The 20,119-nt window shown below is 33.7% G+C and overlaps 1 protein-coding gene across 1 annotated transcript in view; it reads left to right on the top strand.

The window, feature by feature from the left end:
- Positions 1-20,119, top strand: part of LOC132733052 (uncharacterized) — a 46,192-nt gene extending 26,073 nt beyond the window's left edge. The window contains exons 11-26 of the mRNA XM_060719632.1: positions 618-2,607; positions 2,906-2,987; positions 3,982-4,126; positions 6,158-6,250; positions 6,630-6,772; positions 8,657-8,833; positions 11,073-11,169; positions 11,368-11,514; positions 12,333-12,447; positions 13,701-13,821; positions 15,391-15,520; positions 16,196-16,355; positions 18,003-18,080; positions 18,746-18,832; positions 19,370-19,418; positions 20,027-20,119. Of these exons, the coding sequence (XP_060575615.1) occupies positions 618-2,607; positions 2,906-2,987; positions 3,982-4,126; positions 6,158-6,250; positions 6,630-6,772; positions 8,657-8,833; positions 11,073-11,169; positions 11,368-11,514; positions 12,333-12,447; positions 13,701-13,821; positions 15,391-15,520; positions 16,196-16,355; positions 18,003-18,080; positions 18,746-18,832; positions 19,370-19,418; positions 20,027-20,119 (3,707 nt within the window). The remainder of the gene's footprint in view (positions 1-617; positions 2,608-2,905; positions 2,988-3,981; positions 4,127-6,157; positions 6,251-6,629; positions 6,773-8,656; positions 8,834-11,072; positions 11,170-11,367; positions 11,515-12,332; positions 12,448-13,700; positions 13,822-15,390; positions 15,521-16,195; positions 16,356-18,002; positions 18,081-18,745; positions 18,833-19,369; positions 19,419-20,026) is intronic.

Here is a 20,119-nt window from a genome sequence, read left to right as displayed (position 1 = left end):
TATTGTTTGTAAATCGGAGCTGAATCGGACGTAATGCTGATTAATCGGTGTTTAATAGTCATCAGTGGTTAAACACTTTCTGTCAGTTATGGCAGGTGATTCATATTTGGTTATCTTTGTCCGATCGGCGATATCGGTTAATAAGAGCTTGCATATCTCATGATATAGGTTGCTGTCGGTTATTTGTAAAATATTTTCACTGATCGAGAATTTTAAACATGTTTAAAAATCCCAATCGGTAATTTTTCACAGATAAAACTTATCTTTCCCCAATAGCAGTTGATAGGTGGTAAACAGGTGACCTATAGGTCATATGGTTGTTAAATACGTTGTCATCGGTTCACTCCATAATTTGGCTAAAAAACTACCGATCAATCACCGATGGCTCTGTGTAACTGGGGTGTAAGTTTGAGCTTCTGGTCTTCAATCTGAAGCTTTATCAAAATGTTATATAAAATTTATATTTTTGGCAAGATTGTCAGATGTGAGTACATAAGTCAGTTAAATTTTCATTTTTACAACAATTTTTAGCTGAAAATCTCAAAATAACCATAATGGTGTCTACCAATATTTTCAAGTATGTTTCTTTGTAATGTGTCTTTTATTTTTTTGACCAGATGAGGATGAGATTTATGGAAAATTATACAAACCTAGAATGATGTATCAACACCAGTCTGGTAAAATACATTATGAGCCTTCAAACCTTTCTGAATTTAGGGAAGAATCTAGCCCAGCATTGATACAAGAAGAAAACATGTCATCTCTGTTAAGCAAGTGTAAACATAAAGACTTACCTGACAGTGTGAACAGTTCACTTGATTCTTTCCCATACCAACATTATGAAACGTTGAAAGAGGGCTCAAAAGCCAACAAAAGTCCAAACTGGCAGCAACATTCTACAACTACTAATCCACCTCACTCACAATTATCAGACTCATGTGATGGATACCTTTTTCAAGGTCAGAGAAAGAAATTACCTGCATCTTTAGAGACTGCAAAGGATGGGAATAGTTTGACAGTTTCTGAGGACTCAATGAAACACACACCAAATGGTAATGATGTGTTGAATTCAAAATGGCAGAATTTTGTTGCCAGTCAGACGAGTGACGACTGTGACATTGTTATGAACAAACTCACAAAAACTGTAGATACAACCAAAAAAGGGAGGAAAGATTTTGTTTCATTGAAAAGTTCACCAGGTCTTTACAACACACAAAAAGCTTTCTTCCAGCCTATAACGGATATAGAGGAAGATAAAAAATCCCATCAACAATCTTTGGTCAGTGGGCTGAATAGTCAGCTATCAGACTTTAGTGATGACATCTATGAAAGAGAAGTTTCAAATTGTCAAAAAGAAGATTTGAGGTTAAATGTCACTAATTCTGAACACATACCAAAAAACATTGATAATAATATTCAAGCAGTTCATAAAAAGTCACAAGATATTGCTCAAACCAATGATGGAAAGTTGAATGTGGTTGACATGGACAAGGAAATTCAAGAAGAATTTGATTCTGAAATGTTTTCATCTATGGATTCCATTGCTGATGATGATTTTTACATAGAACACTTTACAGAAAGTGCTAAAAATAAGAATTTAGAGATTGAAGTTGGGGAACAAGAGGTTCCAGAAATAAAAGAAAATAATTTGGGTGATGAAAATTTAACCAGTGGAAAGCAAGTCAGTGATAGTTCAAATGTGTATAACAAGAAAGAAACTGAAACAGAAGGCGAGGTCAATGGTGAAGTTGTAGGGCATCCAGGAAGTAATATAACAAGTTTTGATGACAGAGAAAGGGAAGTAACTGCTGTTGAATGTCTTCCCAAAGAGGATGAATTATGTACAGAGTTAGGTTGTGAAGAGGAAGATCTTGAAAAGGAAAATGAGGACATGGAGAAGACTAATGCAATTTCTGAGGCATCAGAAAAAGTCAAATATGTGAATTCATACGGTAGTGAAAAGAAAATATTCAGTGAAAATACCATAGGAAAGGGTAAAGATTTACATAATTTAGAAGAATGCAATGTAAACAAAATTACAATGGTAACAGAAAATACAACAAAAGAAGAAACTAATTGTAGCTCCCCAGGCTTTTCTTTAGATGAATCATTAGATTTGTCTTTTTCACTTGATATAGCATGTGCAACTTCCACACAACCAGATAGGCAAATCAGCAAAACACCGGCTATGAGAATAGGCTGGAGACCACCAATAAAATCAGGGGGCAGTCAGAAAAGTCCAAATCAGTCTGATGCTCATGCAGGAACTGTGCCTCAACATAGTGATGCCAAAAAATCAGAAAAATTAAGACCTACTTTTAAATGCCTTAGGCTTATTACCCAGAAGAAGAATTCAATTGGAGCAGAACAGAAATCTAATAATTTTGAGGACATATTTGACAATGTGACTGGGAAAAAATGTGAACTTTATAAGCCAGACCAAAGTCCAAACATTCTTAGTGATGATAAACAAAAGTTTGATCCTGTGGAGAAAAATCTAAGTACAACTGTAAGAAATAGTATTGATAAGGAAACAAAAAATACAACATACCAACAGCAGAAAAGACAAGCTGTAAATGTACCAAACAATGTATCGTCGAATAAGAGGTATGTCTTTTAGGTACTTCTGTTGAAGTTCTTTCTAGATTAGTTTAAATATATTTATTTGTGCTCAATTGTAATGAAATCTAGTGTACACTTACATTGAAGACTGTTAGTCTAAGAAATTTTGTTCATGGTTTATTATAATGTCAGAATTTCTAATTTCTAAGTTTTGAAAGTGTTGTATTAATTCAGGTCTAAAAAATACCAAAGAAAAATTGCATGTTCATTTGTTTAAGAAATTCTAATTTGAATAATTTATAAATGAATATATCTTGACATTTGTATTTTATTTTTATTTCAGTTTTAAGCCCCCTTCAATGTTGAGGACCCCTGTAGTGAATAGAAAAATCCCATCACCTTGTCTTCCTGTTACTGGTCAGCAGGTACCTTTTACTTAAATATAAATTTTAAGATGTAGTTTAAACATATTTCAGCTTGATTGTAATGAAAGATTGAAGCATATTTGAACCATTCTTGGGTTTTGTTATTAGCTTTTATTCCATAAAAGCTTTTATGAAACAAAAAAATGAAATGTGTCACTAATTCTTATCCTGTTGAGTTGTTGACAAAGATTTCTTGCTGCTTTGTAAGTAATACTATGAATAATTTCAGTATCAAAATAGTAAAATTGAACAGCTAACAGTTTAAGAGTCTGATCTGGCTGATTCTTGTAACAAATATGAGTCATTGCTGCTTAGACTCTGTAACAAGCCAGTCTCTCATATCTTCATAACATTTTCCTAGGACAGGTTTACTAATAAGTTATATGAAATGATCATCAATGTCAGGTTCTATAATTATAGTACATAGCTAAATAGGAATGAATTAAAATATGATTTACAAAGGAAAGTGCATGCAGGTCAAGTGGTATGGGTTGCTGACCTATTGCCATGGTGAATTCTAATCTCATCTGAGACTTTAGATTCATTGTCTGTATAGGCTACCCAGCTGTTGGTGCTTCTTCTCAGGTGTCCACTTGTGCCAGAAATAGAAACTGACTGGCACCTAAGAGTAAATGTGGAAAGTTGTCATAATGTCCTTACAGTGTTAATATGACTTAAATCCTTAATTCTAACTAAAAAACTTTTGCCGAAGATGTGTCTCAGTGTGGACATTTAACATCTCTGCATTTTTCTGTTCTAAGACCTGATAGAAGTGTGACTCAAATTAAAAACGTGACACATGTATCAAAATTCACTGCTCTTGACTAGGCCAAAACTATCAGTAGAAATGCACATAAAAAGTTCCTGTACATCACATCTAATTGGTCAGTCTGTTTATAAGGATTGACACACTGTGAAATGAAAGCTTGATAAAAATATTTTCAAATATTTAAGTTTAGAATATGTGTATTCTTATATTTAAATATTGTTATAGGTATTAGGTGTAAGCCAAACAGAGTTACGTTTTCCTGGTAGACTTGAAACAGATAGGTTACAGAATGTATTAAGACAGGTGGTTATTCCAGATACATTTCCTACAGTTGCCATCTACAAACAGGTTTTAACTGCTGCTCTCACAGGTATGCTTGTTAGTCCCCTACCGGTTTAACCGGAGGGGACTTTAGGTTTACCCTCCGTCCGTCTGTCCGTCTGTCTGTCTGTCCGTCTGTCTGTCCGTCTGTCTGTATGTATGTCTATTTCAGTCCGTCCGTCCACAAAACTGGATCCCGCGATAATGCAAAAAATGCTGAAAATATTTTTATGAAACTTGATGTATGGATAGATGGCAGTATGGAGATTATGCACGTTTTTTTCTTTTCTTCCAATGTTGAAAATTATGGTTGCTATGGCAACAAATAGACTGAAAATATGGCAAATTTTACACATAAACTGGATCCAGTGATAACTCGAAAAGTACTGAAAATATTTTTATGAAACTTGCAATATGGGTAGATGACAGTCTTGAAATTATGCACACCTTTTTCTTTTCTTCCTATGTTGAAAATTCTGGTTGCTATGGCAACAAATAGCCTGAATTTCAAGATTTCTGATTTAAATTTTTCAGCTTTTTCACTATATGTTCTTTATTTCTTAAGCTGTTTACTTCAAACTTTAAATATAAGTTTCTGGTCATCAACCACATCATATGTGACAAGGTTTATAACTCTAGCACAAAAAATATCAGTATTACCTCCCTTGAACTTAGATTTTTTAGGGGAAAAAATGTTGTCTTTTTTAAATAACTTCTTTATTTCCTAATGTATCTACTTCAAACTTCATATATATGTTTCTTATTATCACTCGACATTTTTGAGAAGGTTAAATACTCTAGCAAGACTATTTCCAGAATTATGTCCCCCTTTAACTTAGATTTTTTTAAATATTAACAAATAGTCTGAAAATATGGCAAATTTAACACATAAACTGGATCCAGTGATAACTCAAAAAGTACTGAAAATATTTTTATGAAACTTGAAATATGGGTAGATGGCAGTCTGGTGATTATGCACATCTTTTTCTTTTCTTCCTATGTTGAAAATTCTGGTTGCTATGGCAACAAATAGCCTGAATTTCAAGATTTCTGATTTAAATTTTTCAGCTTTTTCACTATATGTTCTTTATTTCTTAAGCTGTTTACTTCAAACTTTAAATATAAGTTTCTGGTCATCAACCACATCATATGTGACAAGGTTTATAACTCTAGCACAAAAAATATCAGTATTACCTCCCTTGAACTTAGATTTTTTAGGGGAAAAAATGTTGTCTTTTTTAAATAACTTCTTTATTTCCTAATGTATCTACTTCAAACTTCATATATATGTTTCTTATTATCACTCGACATTTTTGAGAAGGTTAAATACTCTAGCAAGACTATTTCCAGAATTATGTCCCCCTTTAACTTAGATTTTTTTCGAGAAACTGGTATTTTCACTCCAACTTCTTCATTCCTTATAGGATTTACTTTAAAATCCCACATCGTAATAATATGACAAGGTTGTATAAACATAATTTCCTTACTAAGCATGGAAACTTAACACATTACTGTGATATAGACAAACTTATTTTATTATGTTTTGTGGTTGATATTTTCAAATACAGACTTCATCCTCAAATTCATTATAAATGGCAATACACAGGAGTGTATGACAATTAAAGAACTTTTTGAGGGACCGGTAGGGGACTACTGTATTGCCCGCAATACTATCAAATGCTTGTTATTAATACTTCATTTGTCTTACCAGGGAAATGTGTATCAATACTTGGTTTACTTGATTTTTTGGACTTAAGATAGTTAAAAGAATTTTGAATTTGCTACTCTTACTACTTGATATCAAATATTAATAAGATCCATGTCAATGTCTTTAAAGTTTTAAGAATGCACTGGGAGGTTAAAGGTCCAATTATATGTGCCAGCTTTCCCCTTCCCGAATTGTCCATACATTTAGCAGATGTCTTTACCAGGGTGATTGGTGGGGGATGTGATTGGGGAGTGGGTTAAGCTTAACACCTAGGTTAAGGTTTCAACGTCAAATGGTGGGGGCATTTTTATATTATGGACACTTTTCTAGTCACATTGTATTTTCACATCTCTTAAATGTCTTTAATTACAGAATATATCAACACCCAGCTATTAGATGTTGCAAAGAGATACCACCATGCTTTGTTGAAAGTGGATACCACAGGCTATTCTGAATATAAAACAAGTAAGCATAGTATATTATGTGATATCATAAAAAGAATCATTCATTTGTTGTCATTTTATATAGGCCTGTAAAAAGTCTGGAGCAAAAGTGTTCCCTCGGAAGCATTAATCACAACAAAATTACATGAAAATTGCAGGCTCGGTTTGATTGTACCACTGTAGGACCCTATGTGTGTGACACTGTGTTACTTGTATATAATTAATTGAGCTGAATTATGTTACTAAATTTTTCTGTGGCAAAAAATAATACAAAATGTATTATGAAAAAAAATCTGGAAACAAAATCAGGTCACATTAAAAAAAATTTAAGACCAAATTCTATATTAATGATATAAATTGTTACTTTCAGTTATTAGTTATACATATACTGTATGTTTTAGAAAACAATACTGGAGCTTCTAATAATCCTAACCCACATTGTCAGTGTGGTGTACCATCTAAAATTATCAGTGTGAAGAAAGATGGGCCAAATTGTGGAAGATATTTTTATACTTGTAGTGCTAACAGGAACCAGCAATGTAAGGTAGGTGATTGGTGAACAGTTTTCTATGCATATATGCATATTAATGTGTACAGGTATTAAGATATTAACAATTATAAGAAAAAATATTATCAGCAAAAAAATTTGATTTTTTTTTTTGGGGGGGGGGGGGGGAGAACCAAGGGCTATGAGGGTTATACTAAGGTCAGTGTTATAATGCGGCATGTTAAAATAGGGTGGCAGTGCAATGAACTTCAAATAAAATTATAATCAGCAAAAAATGGGATTTTTTTGGGGAGCCAAGACCCATGAGCTTTATGAGGTTAGCATTATAACGGGGCAAGTTATAACGGGGTGGCAGTGTAATGAACTTTATTCACAAAAAAGGTAATGCATAAAGACATATACAAATTTTGGAACATTTTATTTTCAATGCAGCCTTCCAAATAAAATCATACCAGATCTGTGCTCAACTACTACAATCTCGAAATACAACTTCTGACAAATGTGACTAGGAAAATGATTCTTTGACTGAGAAGTGTTGAGTGTTGTGTTTATTTGTTTGTAACCTTGTGGTTATAAGTTTGAATCCAACTCTGAAAACAATGTTCCGTCCTTCCGTCATCATCATTTCTTCCGTCATTCCATCATCATCATTTTCCTTTCATTATCTTAGAAAGGGTTGCACACATTCAACTCAAATTTGACATATGGATATATCATGAGAAAGTACAGGTAAAGTTCCAATTTGGTCATGGTCTGATGATTTTTAAGAGTTATGTCCCTTAATGAAATTTTCAGTTTCCGTTCATTATCTCCCCAACTGTATTACACATTCAACTCAAATTTGACATTTGAATATGTCAAAGGAATGTGCAGGCCATGTTAGAATTTGGTCATGGTTCGATAATTTTTTTGCAGAGTTATGCCCCTTTCACTTTGAAAATGATATGAAATTTTCAGTTTCTGTTCATTATCTCCCCAGTGGTATTACACATTCAACTCAAATTTGACATATGGATACGTCAAAGGAATGCGCAGGTCAAGATCGAATTTGGTCATTGTTTGATGATTTTTTGGCAGAGTTATGCCCCTTTAGCTTTGAAAAAAGGAAATTTTCAGTTTCCATTCATTATCTCCCCAACGTTTGTACATATTCAACTCAAATTTAACATAAGGATATGTCATAAGAATACACTGGTCAAGTTTGAATTAGGTCATGGTTTGATGATAGCTGACAGAGTGATCCCTCTTGAACTTTGAAAAAAATCAGAAATTTTTAATTTCCGTTCATTGGTTGTACACATTCAACTTAACTTTGACATATAGATACGTCTTAGGAATAAGCAGTTCAAGTTTGAATTTGGTTGTGGTTCAATGATTTTGGACAAAGTTATCTCTCTTGAATGTTTGAAAAATTTTGAATTTCCAGTTTCAGCACTCATGCTTTTGTGGAAATGTATGTAGTCATTATTTTGGCTACAAATATGCTATAAATACACTACATGAATAGTTTTAAGGGCTTTGAACTTAAAATGAAAAAAATAGTTTGTGCAAACAAATTTGGAACGAAATATTAAAACATCTATAATTTTGGCTGCATGCGGGGGCATCTGTTGCGTGACGACACATTTTTCTAGTTTCCAATGCAGTTGCATCTTTATCAAGTTTATGTTGTAAATCTAAAATGTTTTTAAGACTGAATATATATATTAAAACAAAACAGTGTACAATCACATTAAAAAAATAGCAGTTCCTGAGTTTCTAACAGCTATTTATTGGAAGCATGGATGTGAGTTTTGTTTGCAAAAGTCTGTCTGCATGCCAAACTAATTTTCTCTAGTTCTTTTCACTATTATCAAACACTTATTATCAAAAAGGTGGAAAAAATTCATATGCAGCATATATAATAAAAATATGTTTCAGTTTTTCCAGTGGGCTGATGAGATGAGGAAAGGTGGTGGAATGTCAGGTAACAAACGAAAGATACAAGATTCCCAGAGTCTGAGACTCTACATGAAAGATCAACATGTACATTTCTATGGAGAATGTCAGCTCATTAAAAGAACTAAAGAAAACATTAATAGATACTTCAAGGCACCTGTAAGTAAATGTTGACAGGTTGATGGAGTAAATTTTGTTTAAACTTATGTTTTATGATTTTTAACCCAGCATTATCTTGTTGTCACACTGTCTGTCTGTAGACTGACATAACAGTGGATTGTCGGAAAATCTTTGTCATTTTGGATATATTTCTAGTTCTATAATACAATGTTTATTTGTGTGGGACATTATTGTCTTACTTTAAAAACAATAAAGCAATAATGAAATGATGTGAATAAATTTGATTTGCAAACAATTTAACAGTTTGAATGATAATTTGATTATGAAATATTATTTGACACAGCCACCAGTTTAAAAACTAGACCAGCCTGAATATCCCTGTAGTCTCACTGTCTGTCAATGCTCTATACATTTGACTACTCAGTTTTATTATTTTGATTTTGAAATTCTTTAACCTGCTGATATTGTGTAATGGAGTTGCCTTGTTATACCCCCAAAAACGAAGTTTGGGGGGGTATATAGGAGTCACCCGGTGGTCGGTCGGTCGGTCGGTTGGTCGGTCGGGCGGTCGGTTGGTCCAGACGTCCGTTGCATTTTCCTTATCCGGAGCATAACTTGAAGACTAATGGTTGGAATTCAATATAACTACATACACTGGTCAAACACATTGAGAGGAAGTGCAGTGCACAAGAACCATAACTCTATCTTGACTAATTACAGAGTTATTGCCCTTTGTTACTTTTCCTTGTCCGGGGCATAACTTGAAAACTACTGGTTGGAATTCAAAACAACTTCATACAATTGTCAAACACAATAAGGGGAAGTGCAGTGCACAAGAACCATAACTCTATCTAAAGTAATTACAGAGTTATTGCCCTTTGTTGCTTTTCCATTGCTTTTTTTTTTGTTCATTGCATTTTCTTTGTCCGGAGCATAACTTGAAAACTACTGGTTGGAATTCAAAACAACTTCATACAATTGTCAAACACAATAAGGAGAAGTGCAGTGCACAAGAACCGTAACTCCATCTTGGCTAATTACAGAGTTATTGCCCTTTGTTACTTTTCCATTGCTTTCTTTTGTCCGGACCATAACTTGAAGACTTATTGTTGGAATTCATATTACTACATACAATGGTCAAGCACATTGAGAGGAAGTGCAGTGCATAAGAACCATAACTCTATCTAAAGTAATTACAGAGTTATTGCCCTTTATTACTTTTCCATTGCTTTCTTTTGTCCGGACCATAACTTGAAGACTAATTGTTGCAATTCATTATAACTTCATACAATGGTCAAGCACATTGACAGGAAGTGCAGTGCATAAGAACCATAACTCCATCTTGACTAATTACAGAGTTACTGCCCTTTGTTACTTTTCCTTGTCCAGAGCATGACTTGAAAACTACTGGTTGGAATTCAAAACAACTTCATACAATGGCCAAGCACAATAAGGGGAAGTGCAGTGCAGAACCATAACTCCATCTTGACTAATTACAGAGTTATTGCCCTTTGTTACTTTTCCTTGTCCAGAGCATAACTTGAAAACTACTGTTTGGAATTCAGTACAACTTCATACAGTTGTCAAGGACATTAAAAGGAAGTGCAGTGCACAAGAGCCATAACTCCATTTTGACAAAATACAGAGTTACTGCCCTTTGATACTTTTCCTTGTCCGGAGCATAACTTAAAATGTACTGGTTGGAATTCAAAACAACTTCATACAATGGTCAAGCACAATAAGAGGAAGTGCAGTGAACAAGAACTATTACTCTATCTTCAGTATTTATAGAGTTATTGCCCTTTGTTCTTTTTCTTTGTCTTTCTGGACTTATTACAGAGTAATTCAATTAAACTTCATCAATGGCCAACCACATTAAAAGGAAATGCAACATACATGAACCACAATTATCTTTAATTGCCCACAACCATAACTCTATGTTTCAATTCTATTACAAGGTATTCTGTTACTAGTAACATCCTCATTTCCGAAGCAGACTTGTGGGGGTATTAATCACATTTAGTGATAGTTCTAGTTTTGAATTTGGAACAGTCCATTTAAAGTTAAAAATACAAAAATTGAACTACCTACAGTATAGAGACTAGTCAGGCTGCATATGGATGTACTGGTGGCAAAGTTTGTCAATTAAATTTTATGAATATAGAATGGAAAGGGTTAAGAACTTCATGGCATGATAATTTCATTACATTAGCAAGTGAAAATGACCATATTTCTGTCTTACATTATGGATGTTTAATAATGATTTAAAATATTATAGAAATGGGCACGTAACCGTGGTGATGGGGACATGGTTCAGAAGAAACAGATTTTCTTAAAGCTGCCATACAAAGGACGGTCTTCATTGTATGCAAAAGGTAAAGTGCTGTATCTTTTTATTTTTCGTTGCCTACATTTTTTACAAAATTTGTTCAGCTATTTCTTAGTCATGCACAGCACTTGGTTTTATCAAATAGCTTATAATTTTGATTTTTGAAAAAACAAAGCAGATGTCATCTGAATTATCCATACACATAGCATAAAACAAGATAGTTAAGTATATTTGTATATTTTAGATGACATATGGGTGATATCAAAGCATTTGGACTTTGATCCAGTACAATCTTTCCTGGCAAGGAGCACATATTATGGTCCATCTTCATCTCTTGAGGTAGAAATTGAACCACTTGCTCTGTACAGTCCCTCTAACTGGCAACATGAAGGTGAGTATGAACCTGTAATAGATATTATGTAACATGAAGTGTATGAAACAAAAAAAATCATCAAAGAATTGAAAACTTTTACAATATACATGCTTTATGGTCTCATAAAAAGCTTCCAAGACTAGTTTAAGCATGGCGGAGTGGTTAACGCATCTGATTAGTTATTAAATGATCGCTATCTGTATGGGTTCAAACCCCAACAGGGGCAAGTTGTTGTTCCTTGAGCAAGAAACTTTACACTGATTGCAAAGTACTGGTTGGTTCTAGAAACGAATTGGAAAGTGTGTCTATAAGCTTATAGCTCCCTACACAATCAAGCTAAAATAAATTCTGTGAAATACTACTATCATAAGATGACGCTCTTAAAATAGGTGTACTTAAGCATACATTATCTTGGCTGAAAAGCGGAATTTTAACCAATCTGTTCTCTATTATATAATTTACCTGTATAATCTTGAATCCCTTTCTTTCCATATACCAGACAACTTTTATAGCCCAAATGAGCCGCGTTACGCTAAAAACCAACGTAATGCGTTTGCGACCAGCATTCATCCAGACCAGCCTGGGCATCCGCACAGTCTGATCAGGATCCATGCTGTTCGCTTACAAACCCTATAACAAGTAGAGAAACTGATAGCGAACAGCATGGATCCTGATCAGACTGCGTGGATGCGCAAGCTGGTCTGGATCCATGCTGGTAGCAAACACATAACGTTGGTTTTGTCGTGAGGCGGCTCAAATGCCTATCAATAGCCCCAACTTGGACAAGAAGCGGCCTGATTTAGAATGGTTCCACATTGTATGATTTGTTATTTCAGTTGTATGTCATGCTATACTGGTAGGAAATTTATCATCAGAGTTAAGCTGTATGGACAATATACGAGATCATATACAAACACAGTCTCCTCCTGTCTTATCACATCTTATAAACAGGTACCGAATATGTATTTAACATTACAAGCGTTTCATTCAAGCATTTATTTTTTACCAGTCATTACAATTTTAATGTATGTATAGTATGGAATATTGTGGACTTCATAATGTTTCTTATACCGCAAAAGCATTAAAAGCTTGAGTGTTTTATTATACAGACATATATTAAAATGCTACAATGTTGCATTTATTTTTTACCAGTCATTACAATTTTAATGTATGTATAGTGTGCAATATTGTGGACTTCATAATGTTTCTTATACTGCAAGAGCATTAAAAACTTGAGTGTTTTATTATACAGACATAAATTAAAATGCTACAATGTTGCACAGTTACCTGTTACATTAAAAAAATTATTATAATTTACAATTGCCCATGGTCAGTTTTATGTAAGTTATGAATTTAATTTATCAAGTGGGGTGAAAAGCAGATGTTGTTTACAGAAAGTATTTTCTTTGTATGATGAATTAATGTGCTAAAACATTGTTTTAGTGATATCTATTTAATTGAAGATAAACATAATACTATATGTTAATGTTTATAAATAAATGTTTTGCAGCAGTTTTATTTATATGCATTTGAACACTCGGTCTCACAAGTAGAATCTAGGATAACTTTCATGCCCTTCATATCAGTCTTTGGGGTTCTGTGTCTGGCTTAGTGGTGAAGGCCGTAGACTCAGAATCACAAGACTCGAACAATTGTGAGTTCAAATCCAATCAGGAGCTTCAGATTTTTTTTTCATTTTAGGAAGCTATCTAGTCAGCATTAGGAAGATTGATGGTTCTAAGCAGGTATCTGCTCCTGTCTGAAATGATACTTGGAGGGGCTCTTGACATCTTACTCTATCAGTAGAGATAGAAAAGTTGGCATAAGATCTTTACAATGTCTGGATGACTTAAATCCTCTCCTTTAAGGTAGTCTTACTGTAATGCTTTCCTGCCAAAAAAAATTCTAACATCGGTCAATGTCTTAATAAATCGGTCTTTTCTGGAATGTTATTTTTTTACAATTTTCATAATTAAATAAATCTTCACCACTTATAACTTGAATTAAGTACATATCGATAAGGGAGGAGTGATTCATAAGAATCTGATACCCAAGATTTTGGAAAAATAATGTTCCGAAAATAACCGATATGTTTTTTTTTTTGTCAGGGAAGCATTACAGTGTGACTACCTTAACAAAATGGAATACTGTTTAAAATGTATGTCAGAAAACAGTTTAATCTACTAGGTTATTTATTTGTACAGGCAAACAGTGGATACAACAGATTCCATAAGGAATTCTAGCAGAGGGTTCCAAGCCCCAAGAATAGTGGGTGACCAAGTGAACAGATCTGGCAAAAACTTGCATATATGCTCAGAACAAATGGTAAATAGCTTTTCCTGTGTAGGTAAATATGAATACTATAAATGTATAAAACTATTAAGGCTTACTGTGACTTAGGAATTGTATTGATTCAACAAAAGTATTTATCTTTTAAGAAAGTATGTATATTTTTATCATAAATATTTCATGAAAAATGTTGATAAACTTTGGAAATAGGTTCATATTGATTAAGATTTTAAAGCCAATTATGCAAAAAAAAGAAAAACAAGAGAGTTTCTTTTGAAAGAAAGGAAGAAAATTGCAAGTTTTGAGGTGTATTGGGTAGATAATAATATAATACCATTATTGAAACATTTTTATGGACATCCTTGGTCAGTGGTTTAGTTCAATGACTTCAAATTATCTGTCCTTCCTGCTGTAGGTTCAAATCCCATGAGGGTTTTTTATTTTTAGCTCGACTATTCGATAAGAATAAGTAGAGCTATTGCAGTCACCCGAGCGTCGGCGTCGGCGTCAGTGTCGGCGTCTGCGTCGGCGTAACCACTTATGTTAAAGTTTTTGTAATAGTTCAAATATTTTCAAAGTCCATTGACATATGGCTTTGAAACTTTGCACACTTGTTCACCATCATGACCCCAACCTGTAGACAGGAGGAGGTAACTCTATCAAGCATTTTGACAGAATTATGCCCCTTTTTCGACTTAGAATTTATGTTAAAGTTTTTGTAATAGTTCAAATATTTTCAAAGTCCATTGACATATGGCTTTGAAACTTTGCACACTTGTTCACCATCATGACCCCAACCTGTAGACAGGAGGAGGTAACTCTATCAAGCATTTTGACAGAATTATGCCCCTTTTTCGACTTAGAATTTATGTTAAAGTTTTTGTAATACCTTAAATATTTTCCAAGTCCATTGACATATGGCTTTGAAACTTTGCACACTTGTTCACCATCATGACCCCAACTTGTAGACAGGAGGAGGTAACTCTATCAAGCATTTTGACAGAATTATGCCCCTTTTTCGACTTAGAATTTATGTTAAAGTTTTTGTAATACCTCAAATATTTTCAAAGTTCATTGACATATGGCTTTGAAACTTTGCACACTTGTTCACCATCATTACCCCAACCTGTAAACAGGAGGAGGTAACTGTATCAAGCATTTTTTTTACTATCAAGCACTAAGAATAGTGGAGCGTTGCTGTCCTACCGACAGCTCTTGTTTTATGTGCAGACGTTATCTTGCTAGCTTACAGAATGTCAGTGGTTTTAATCTGATGTCCAGCTTAAGTTCTGTGCCTAGTTTAGATACTGTGCCATATTGATAATTAATCATAGATATTTCCTTATACATATATGAGCCGCGTCACGACAAAACCAACGTAATGCGTTTGCGACCAGCATTGATCCAGACCAGCCTGCGCATCCGCACAGTCTGATCAGGATCCATGCTGTTTGCTATCACTTTCTCTACTTGTAATAGGGTTTGTAAGCGAACAGCATGGATCCTGATCAGACTGCGCGGATGCGCAGGCTGGTCTGGATCCATGCTGGTCGCAAACTCATTACGTTGGTTTTGTCATGACGCGGCTAATATTTCTTTCTGCAGGATGATTTATGTAGACAGTATATAGAGAGATACAGTCTTAACAGGGACCAAGCAGAGGCAATGAGGAGGGTAGCCAACATGTTCTCTGTGGAAAAATCTGCCATTGTTGACAGTGTACTACTCATCCATGGTAATAAGTCATCTAAATACATATGTATTTCAATGAAATCAGTCTTTTAATCCACATTACATTCTGTGTTTTTTGTAATCAGCTTGTAATTAACTTGCTCTCTGTTCATTGCATTGCATGTGATACTCATTTTAGTACTGGTATAAACTAATGCTCAACTATGGAAGGATGAAAGATGAAAGTTTAAATGCCTATACTAAAAATAATGTGCATAAAGGATCAATACCCTATTTCAATTTCATACAAATAAGAGAAATAAGGAAAGCTTACAAAAACTTTTCAGTGTTAATCTTGTTGTGCATAATAAGGCACCGATATAACCATTAAAAAAGAGAATTTTAAACAACTCAACTCTGGAAGGATTGATAGCCCCTTGTCAAGTTTTAAAGTGCAAGTAGCAGTAAAGATTTGTCTATGCCACCATTACAAATTCAGGCCAGCCTTTAAACCTTTGCAGTCTTGTCAGACTCTAAAGTACAGTATGAGCTGTTTAAATTTATAAATTTGCTATCAAAATCTCTCAAGTTAACCATGGCAGTTGCAAAATTAAAGCAGAACAAGAAGTCCATCACACAAATAAAACATGGCAAGGTATAATAAAATTAATAAAAAATCAACTTATGTGACATGAAGGTGATAAATGTATTCTCACAATTATTATGTTTGTATATACAGGTGTATTTGGTGCTGGTAAAAGTTTCCTACTCTCTGTTATGGTGCTGTTCTTGGTCGAGGTGTTCCACTTGAATGATTCTCTAACAGATGGTCAACCGTTTCCATGGAAACTTCTCATATCATCAACTACAAATGTGGCCGTTGACAGAATTTTGATGGGGTAATTTTTCATAGAAATAATGTATATTGTGTTAAACGGAATAAAGCATAAACATTGATAAGTTTTGATAATGAATCAAGCTAGGAAGATGCCTCAATCACTAGGGCACTCCTTTGTTTAGTGGTGAAATGTTTATTAAAGGGATATGGGGGTACTATGCCTAGATAAGGTTCTATGCCTTGGTTAGGTATTGTGCCAATGTAAGTTACTTTGCTAACTAAAGGTAAAATGCTTCATTTGATGAAGGTTACCGTTAGTTTAGGAAAGCAAGCTTGTGCTGTTATAAGATTAAAAACTTTCTCCTGAACTGATTAAATACAAAATCCCCTTGTGGCTAAAGGGTTGCCATTAAGGGTTGAGGCATCAGAACTGAAGCCAATGTTTAGCCCTGTGTGATCATATAAGGCGACTAAATGGGTTTGAATTTCTGGAGTCTTTGCTTCTCATAGCTCCAGCAGGTGAGGTTGTTTTGACCCCTTATGATGCTTTGAGTTTGTAACAACCAAGGTTAGCCAAAATCATTCTTCCTGTTCCGGCACCATATGACCTAAATTGCATTGGTTGGCTGCTAAACCAAACAAACAAACAAGCAAAATAATTATTGAATTTTGAAAACAATACTTTATAAGGAGACAAACAGAATTGATTAGCAACCTGAACATGAACAAAAATTTAGCAGTATTTCAGTTTACAAAAAAAAAAATGTATTTGAAAATAATTTTGTTGACTACACTTAACAAATCTTATAACTGTGCACGTATAAAAATCAAATTTTCTCAGATACTAATAAACATAGGTCTCTGAAATTTTAACCAAGTATAGTACAGATATGTGCAATGATGGGTATCGATTATTATGTCAGGGCGATTCGTATTTACTGAGAAATAGCGATGTGTGCAAGATTGCGCGAAAACCGAATTTCACATTTCTGTCAAATGCGTATTTATAATGGGTGCAAAAAGGTCTAAATCTCTTGATTTCACTAAAATACAAACATAAAACATAGGATCACCGATAGGGTATAATACTGCAATAAATTCCAGGGCATTATGTCACTGTGATTTTAATATTTGCTTTATTGAATTTCTGTAAAGACTGGTTAATGTCGATCTCCGTAACGCGTTGTACCCAGTTACTAAAAGCAATACAAACACAATATTTTCATTAATATGAAAGTACCAAGAAAGTTTGTTTTTAGTTTTAAAGTAAAATCTTAGTCAATATGTTTATTTGAGAAAATATTATGCAAATTTTTTTTCAAAATGGGCGCCCGAAATGCAAATTCCCTTGCGTTAAACTTCTAGACGGCCATTTTTCTTTCAATTGCAAAAATTCTGCAATAAATTTATGTTTTTTGGATGTCTTCATTTTAATAGAATCCTTGATGGTCAATAATAACTTCATTTAGCGCCAACCTGTCATCCTCACGTGCACTTTGTTGTTTGTGTCATGTCACGGATGAACGCACACAACAAAAATAACCGTTATTTCTGAATATAGCATTGTAAAAATAAACAATTCAAACGATGAATTCCAAAATTTGGGTAAAAAATGTCAAGTAATAAAAAAGTTATTCACATTTAAAAACTGCACAGTTATAAGTTTTGTTAAGTGTATATTTTATGTTTGAAGTTATATTTTTTACAGTTTGCTAGATCTTGGTTTTGAAGATTTTGTCCGTGTGGGAAGTGTGAAGAAAATTGCTAAACCAGTTTTACCATATAGGTATTTATAAATACTTAAAATTCTCTATACCAATGTCACCTAATCTCTATTCAAATGGAATTTGAATTTCTTTATACTAGTGCCATTTTAGGTTATTTGTGTTACATGTAATAGACAGAGCATCAAAACACGAGGCAATCTGATTTGTAGCCCCAAGTATATATCTGATTAGAGAATGTTATGATGTTCTTTCTCGAACCATAGGCAAAAATAAAAAGACGTTCCCTGTCGTTACAATATGAAACCCCAGAAAAAAACCCAATAAACAAGCATCTGATTATGACTTTCTTATCGTTATCTCATTCTCTCCTGTCAGAATAAGTAAACCCTAGTAAAATTGAGCTATTCAGTGAGCATGGTCTATGTTTATATGGAAATAACTCAAGTTAACACACTGTGCATGTATGTGTATACGTTTTAACTCTGACACATTTTCACTAGAAAGGTCCCCGAACTATGATACAAGTTGGTTTGAAGGTATAGTTTAACCATATTTATTTAAGCTTGATAGTGAAACAGGATCTTGCATATTAAATCATTCTCAAGTCAACTTCCTGGAACTAACTGGTACTGGTGGTATACAAGGAAACATAGGATGTATATTAATATTAAATGATTTAAATTGCTGGACAGGTGGTTATTGATACTATTAAAAACGTTTTCAGTGTGCATGCCTCTGGGACAGATAATCAGGAGCTGAAAGACCTTCAAGAAATGCTCAGAAGTGGGGAGTTAACTGCTACAGAAAAGAGGTAGGTTATCCTCGTGTAGTGTTTTTCCTTGTTTTATATTGATGTAAAACATAGATTTCATGATCTTAAACATGTCTCAATGGTATGATTTTAACGGAATCTTATAGAATTACATTATTCAAGTCTCAGGGTCAAGTTTTGAGTTTGAATTGGGGGAAAAAAATATGAAACAGATTTAGAATTTTTGCAGTGCATTTACTAAACCTTTTTCTCTTTTAAGAGAATTTGTAAGAAAATAAATTTCTAACTTGTTTCATTTTCATATCTATATGAAGGTTGGCATACTTGCTTACCATGACAGATGCAGTCGTTAGACAAGGAAGCAATATTGTTGGACTTTTTGCCCCTTTTTTACTTAGAATTTTTAACAGATGATTATTAACACTGCAAGCAGTGCTCTTGTTTTAGTATGCAATTAATGTATGAGCTATCAGCCTGATCTTCCTTTGCTAAAAAATTAAGTTATATCTAAATATGTTTTTTTAAAGATATTTAAGAATTTGTTGTGAAAATTTTTCTGTATTTATCTTTCTTCAGCCATGTTAGACAAAGCATAGAAAAACACAGACATGGTGAAAATAAAAAGGTATGATATAAGCTCTTTGATCTGGCAGAGATGTTGTTTAGAGACATTTTTGATAGAAGAATAGATTATGAACATTTATAAAGTTTAAACATATACATACTATGTTATTTTATGAGTGCTTTGCTTTTCCTTATAGTTTATTGTATTAATAATGTTTAAGTTTAAAGTTATTTATCATATCTTGATTGTAAAGAAAGATTTGAGCTTATTATAATCACTAGATCAGGATCTAAACAGTACTGGTGTCATATGAGAAAACTTGGCACCAAAACCCCAAATAGGGCTTTAACATAAAAATGCTAGGTTTAGTGGCAGATTTAACCACTAGGCCACCTATTTCCTGTCAAAAGTTATTTCCTGTCTAAAGTTTTGGTGTGCTCTTCTGTAGCTATTTATCAATGTACTATGGAAAACATTCTGTGACCTTTTTACTATGCCTATGGATTTTTCTGAAACAGTTTATTCCCAATAGTCAAAGATCATGCAGTCATGATCTATATATGCTGCATTTGAAGTCTTATCCAATAATTTTCTTTTAAATTTAGAACTATGAAGGTAAAATCAAGTGCATAAGGAGCATTTAAATTTTTTGATGTCATCTGTTTCAGAAACTTGGTAGAGTACGGGTGGTTGGAGCAACATGTGCCTCCTGCTCACTGGCTTGTCTCAATAACATGGAGTTTCCTGTAAGTTATTCATGA

This window comes from Ruditapes philippinarum, unplaced genomic scaffold, assembly GCF_026571515.1.
Source record: "Ruditapes philippinarum isolate M1 unplaced genomic scaffold, ASM2657151v2 ctg463_1_1_1_1, whole genome shotgun sequence".
Taxonomy (NCBI): domain Eukaryota; kingdom Metazoa; phylum Mollusca; class Bivalvia; order Venerida; family Veneridae; genus Ruditapes; species Ruditapes philippinarum.
Note: the sequence above shows the minus strand (reverse complement) of the source record. Positions and strands in the feature narration are given on the sequence as shown.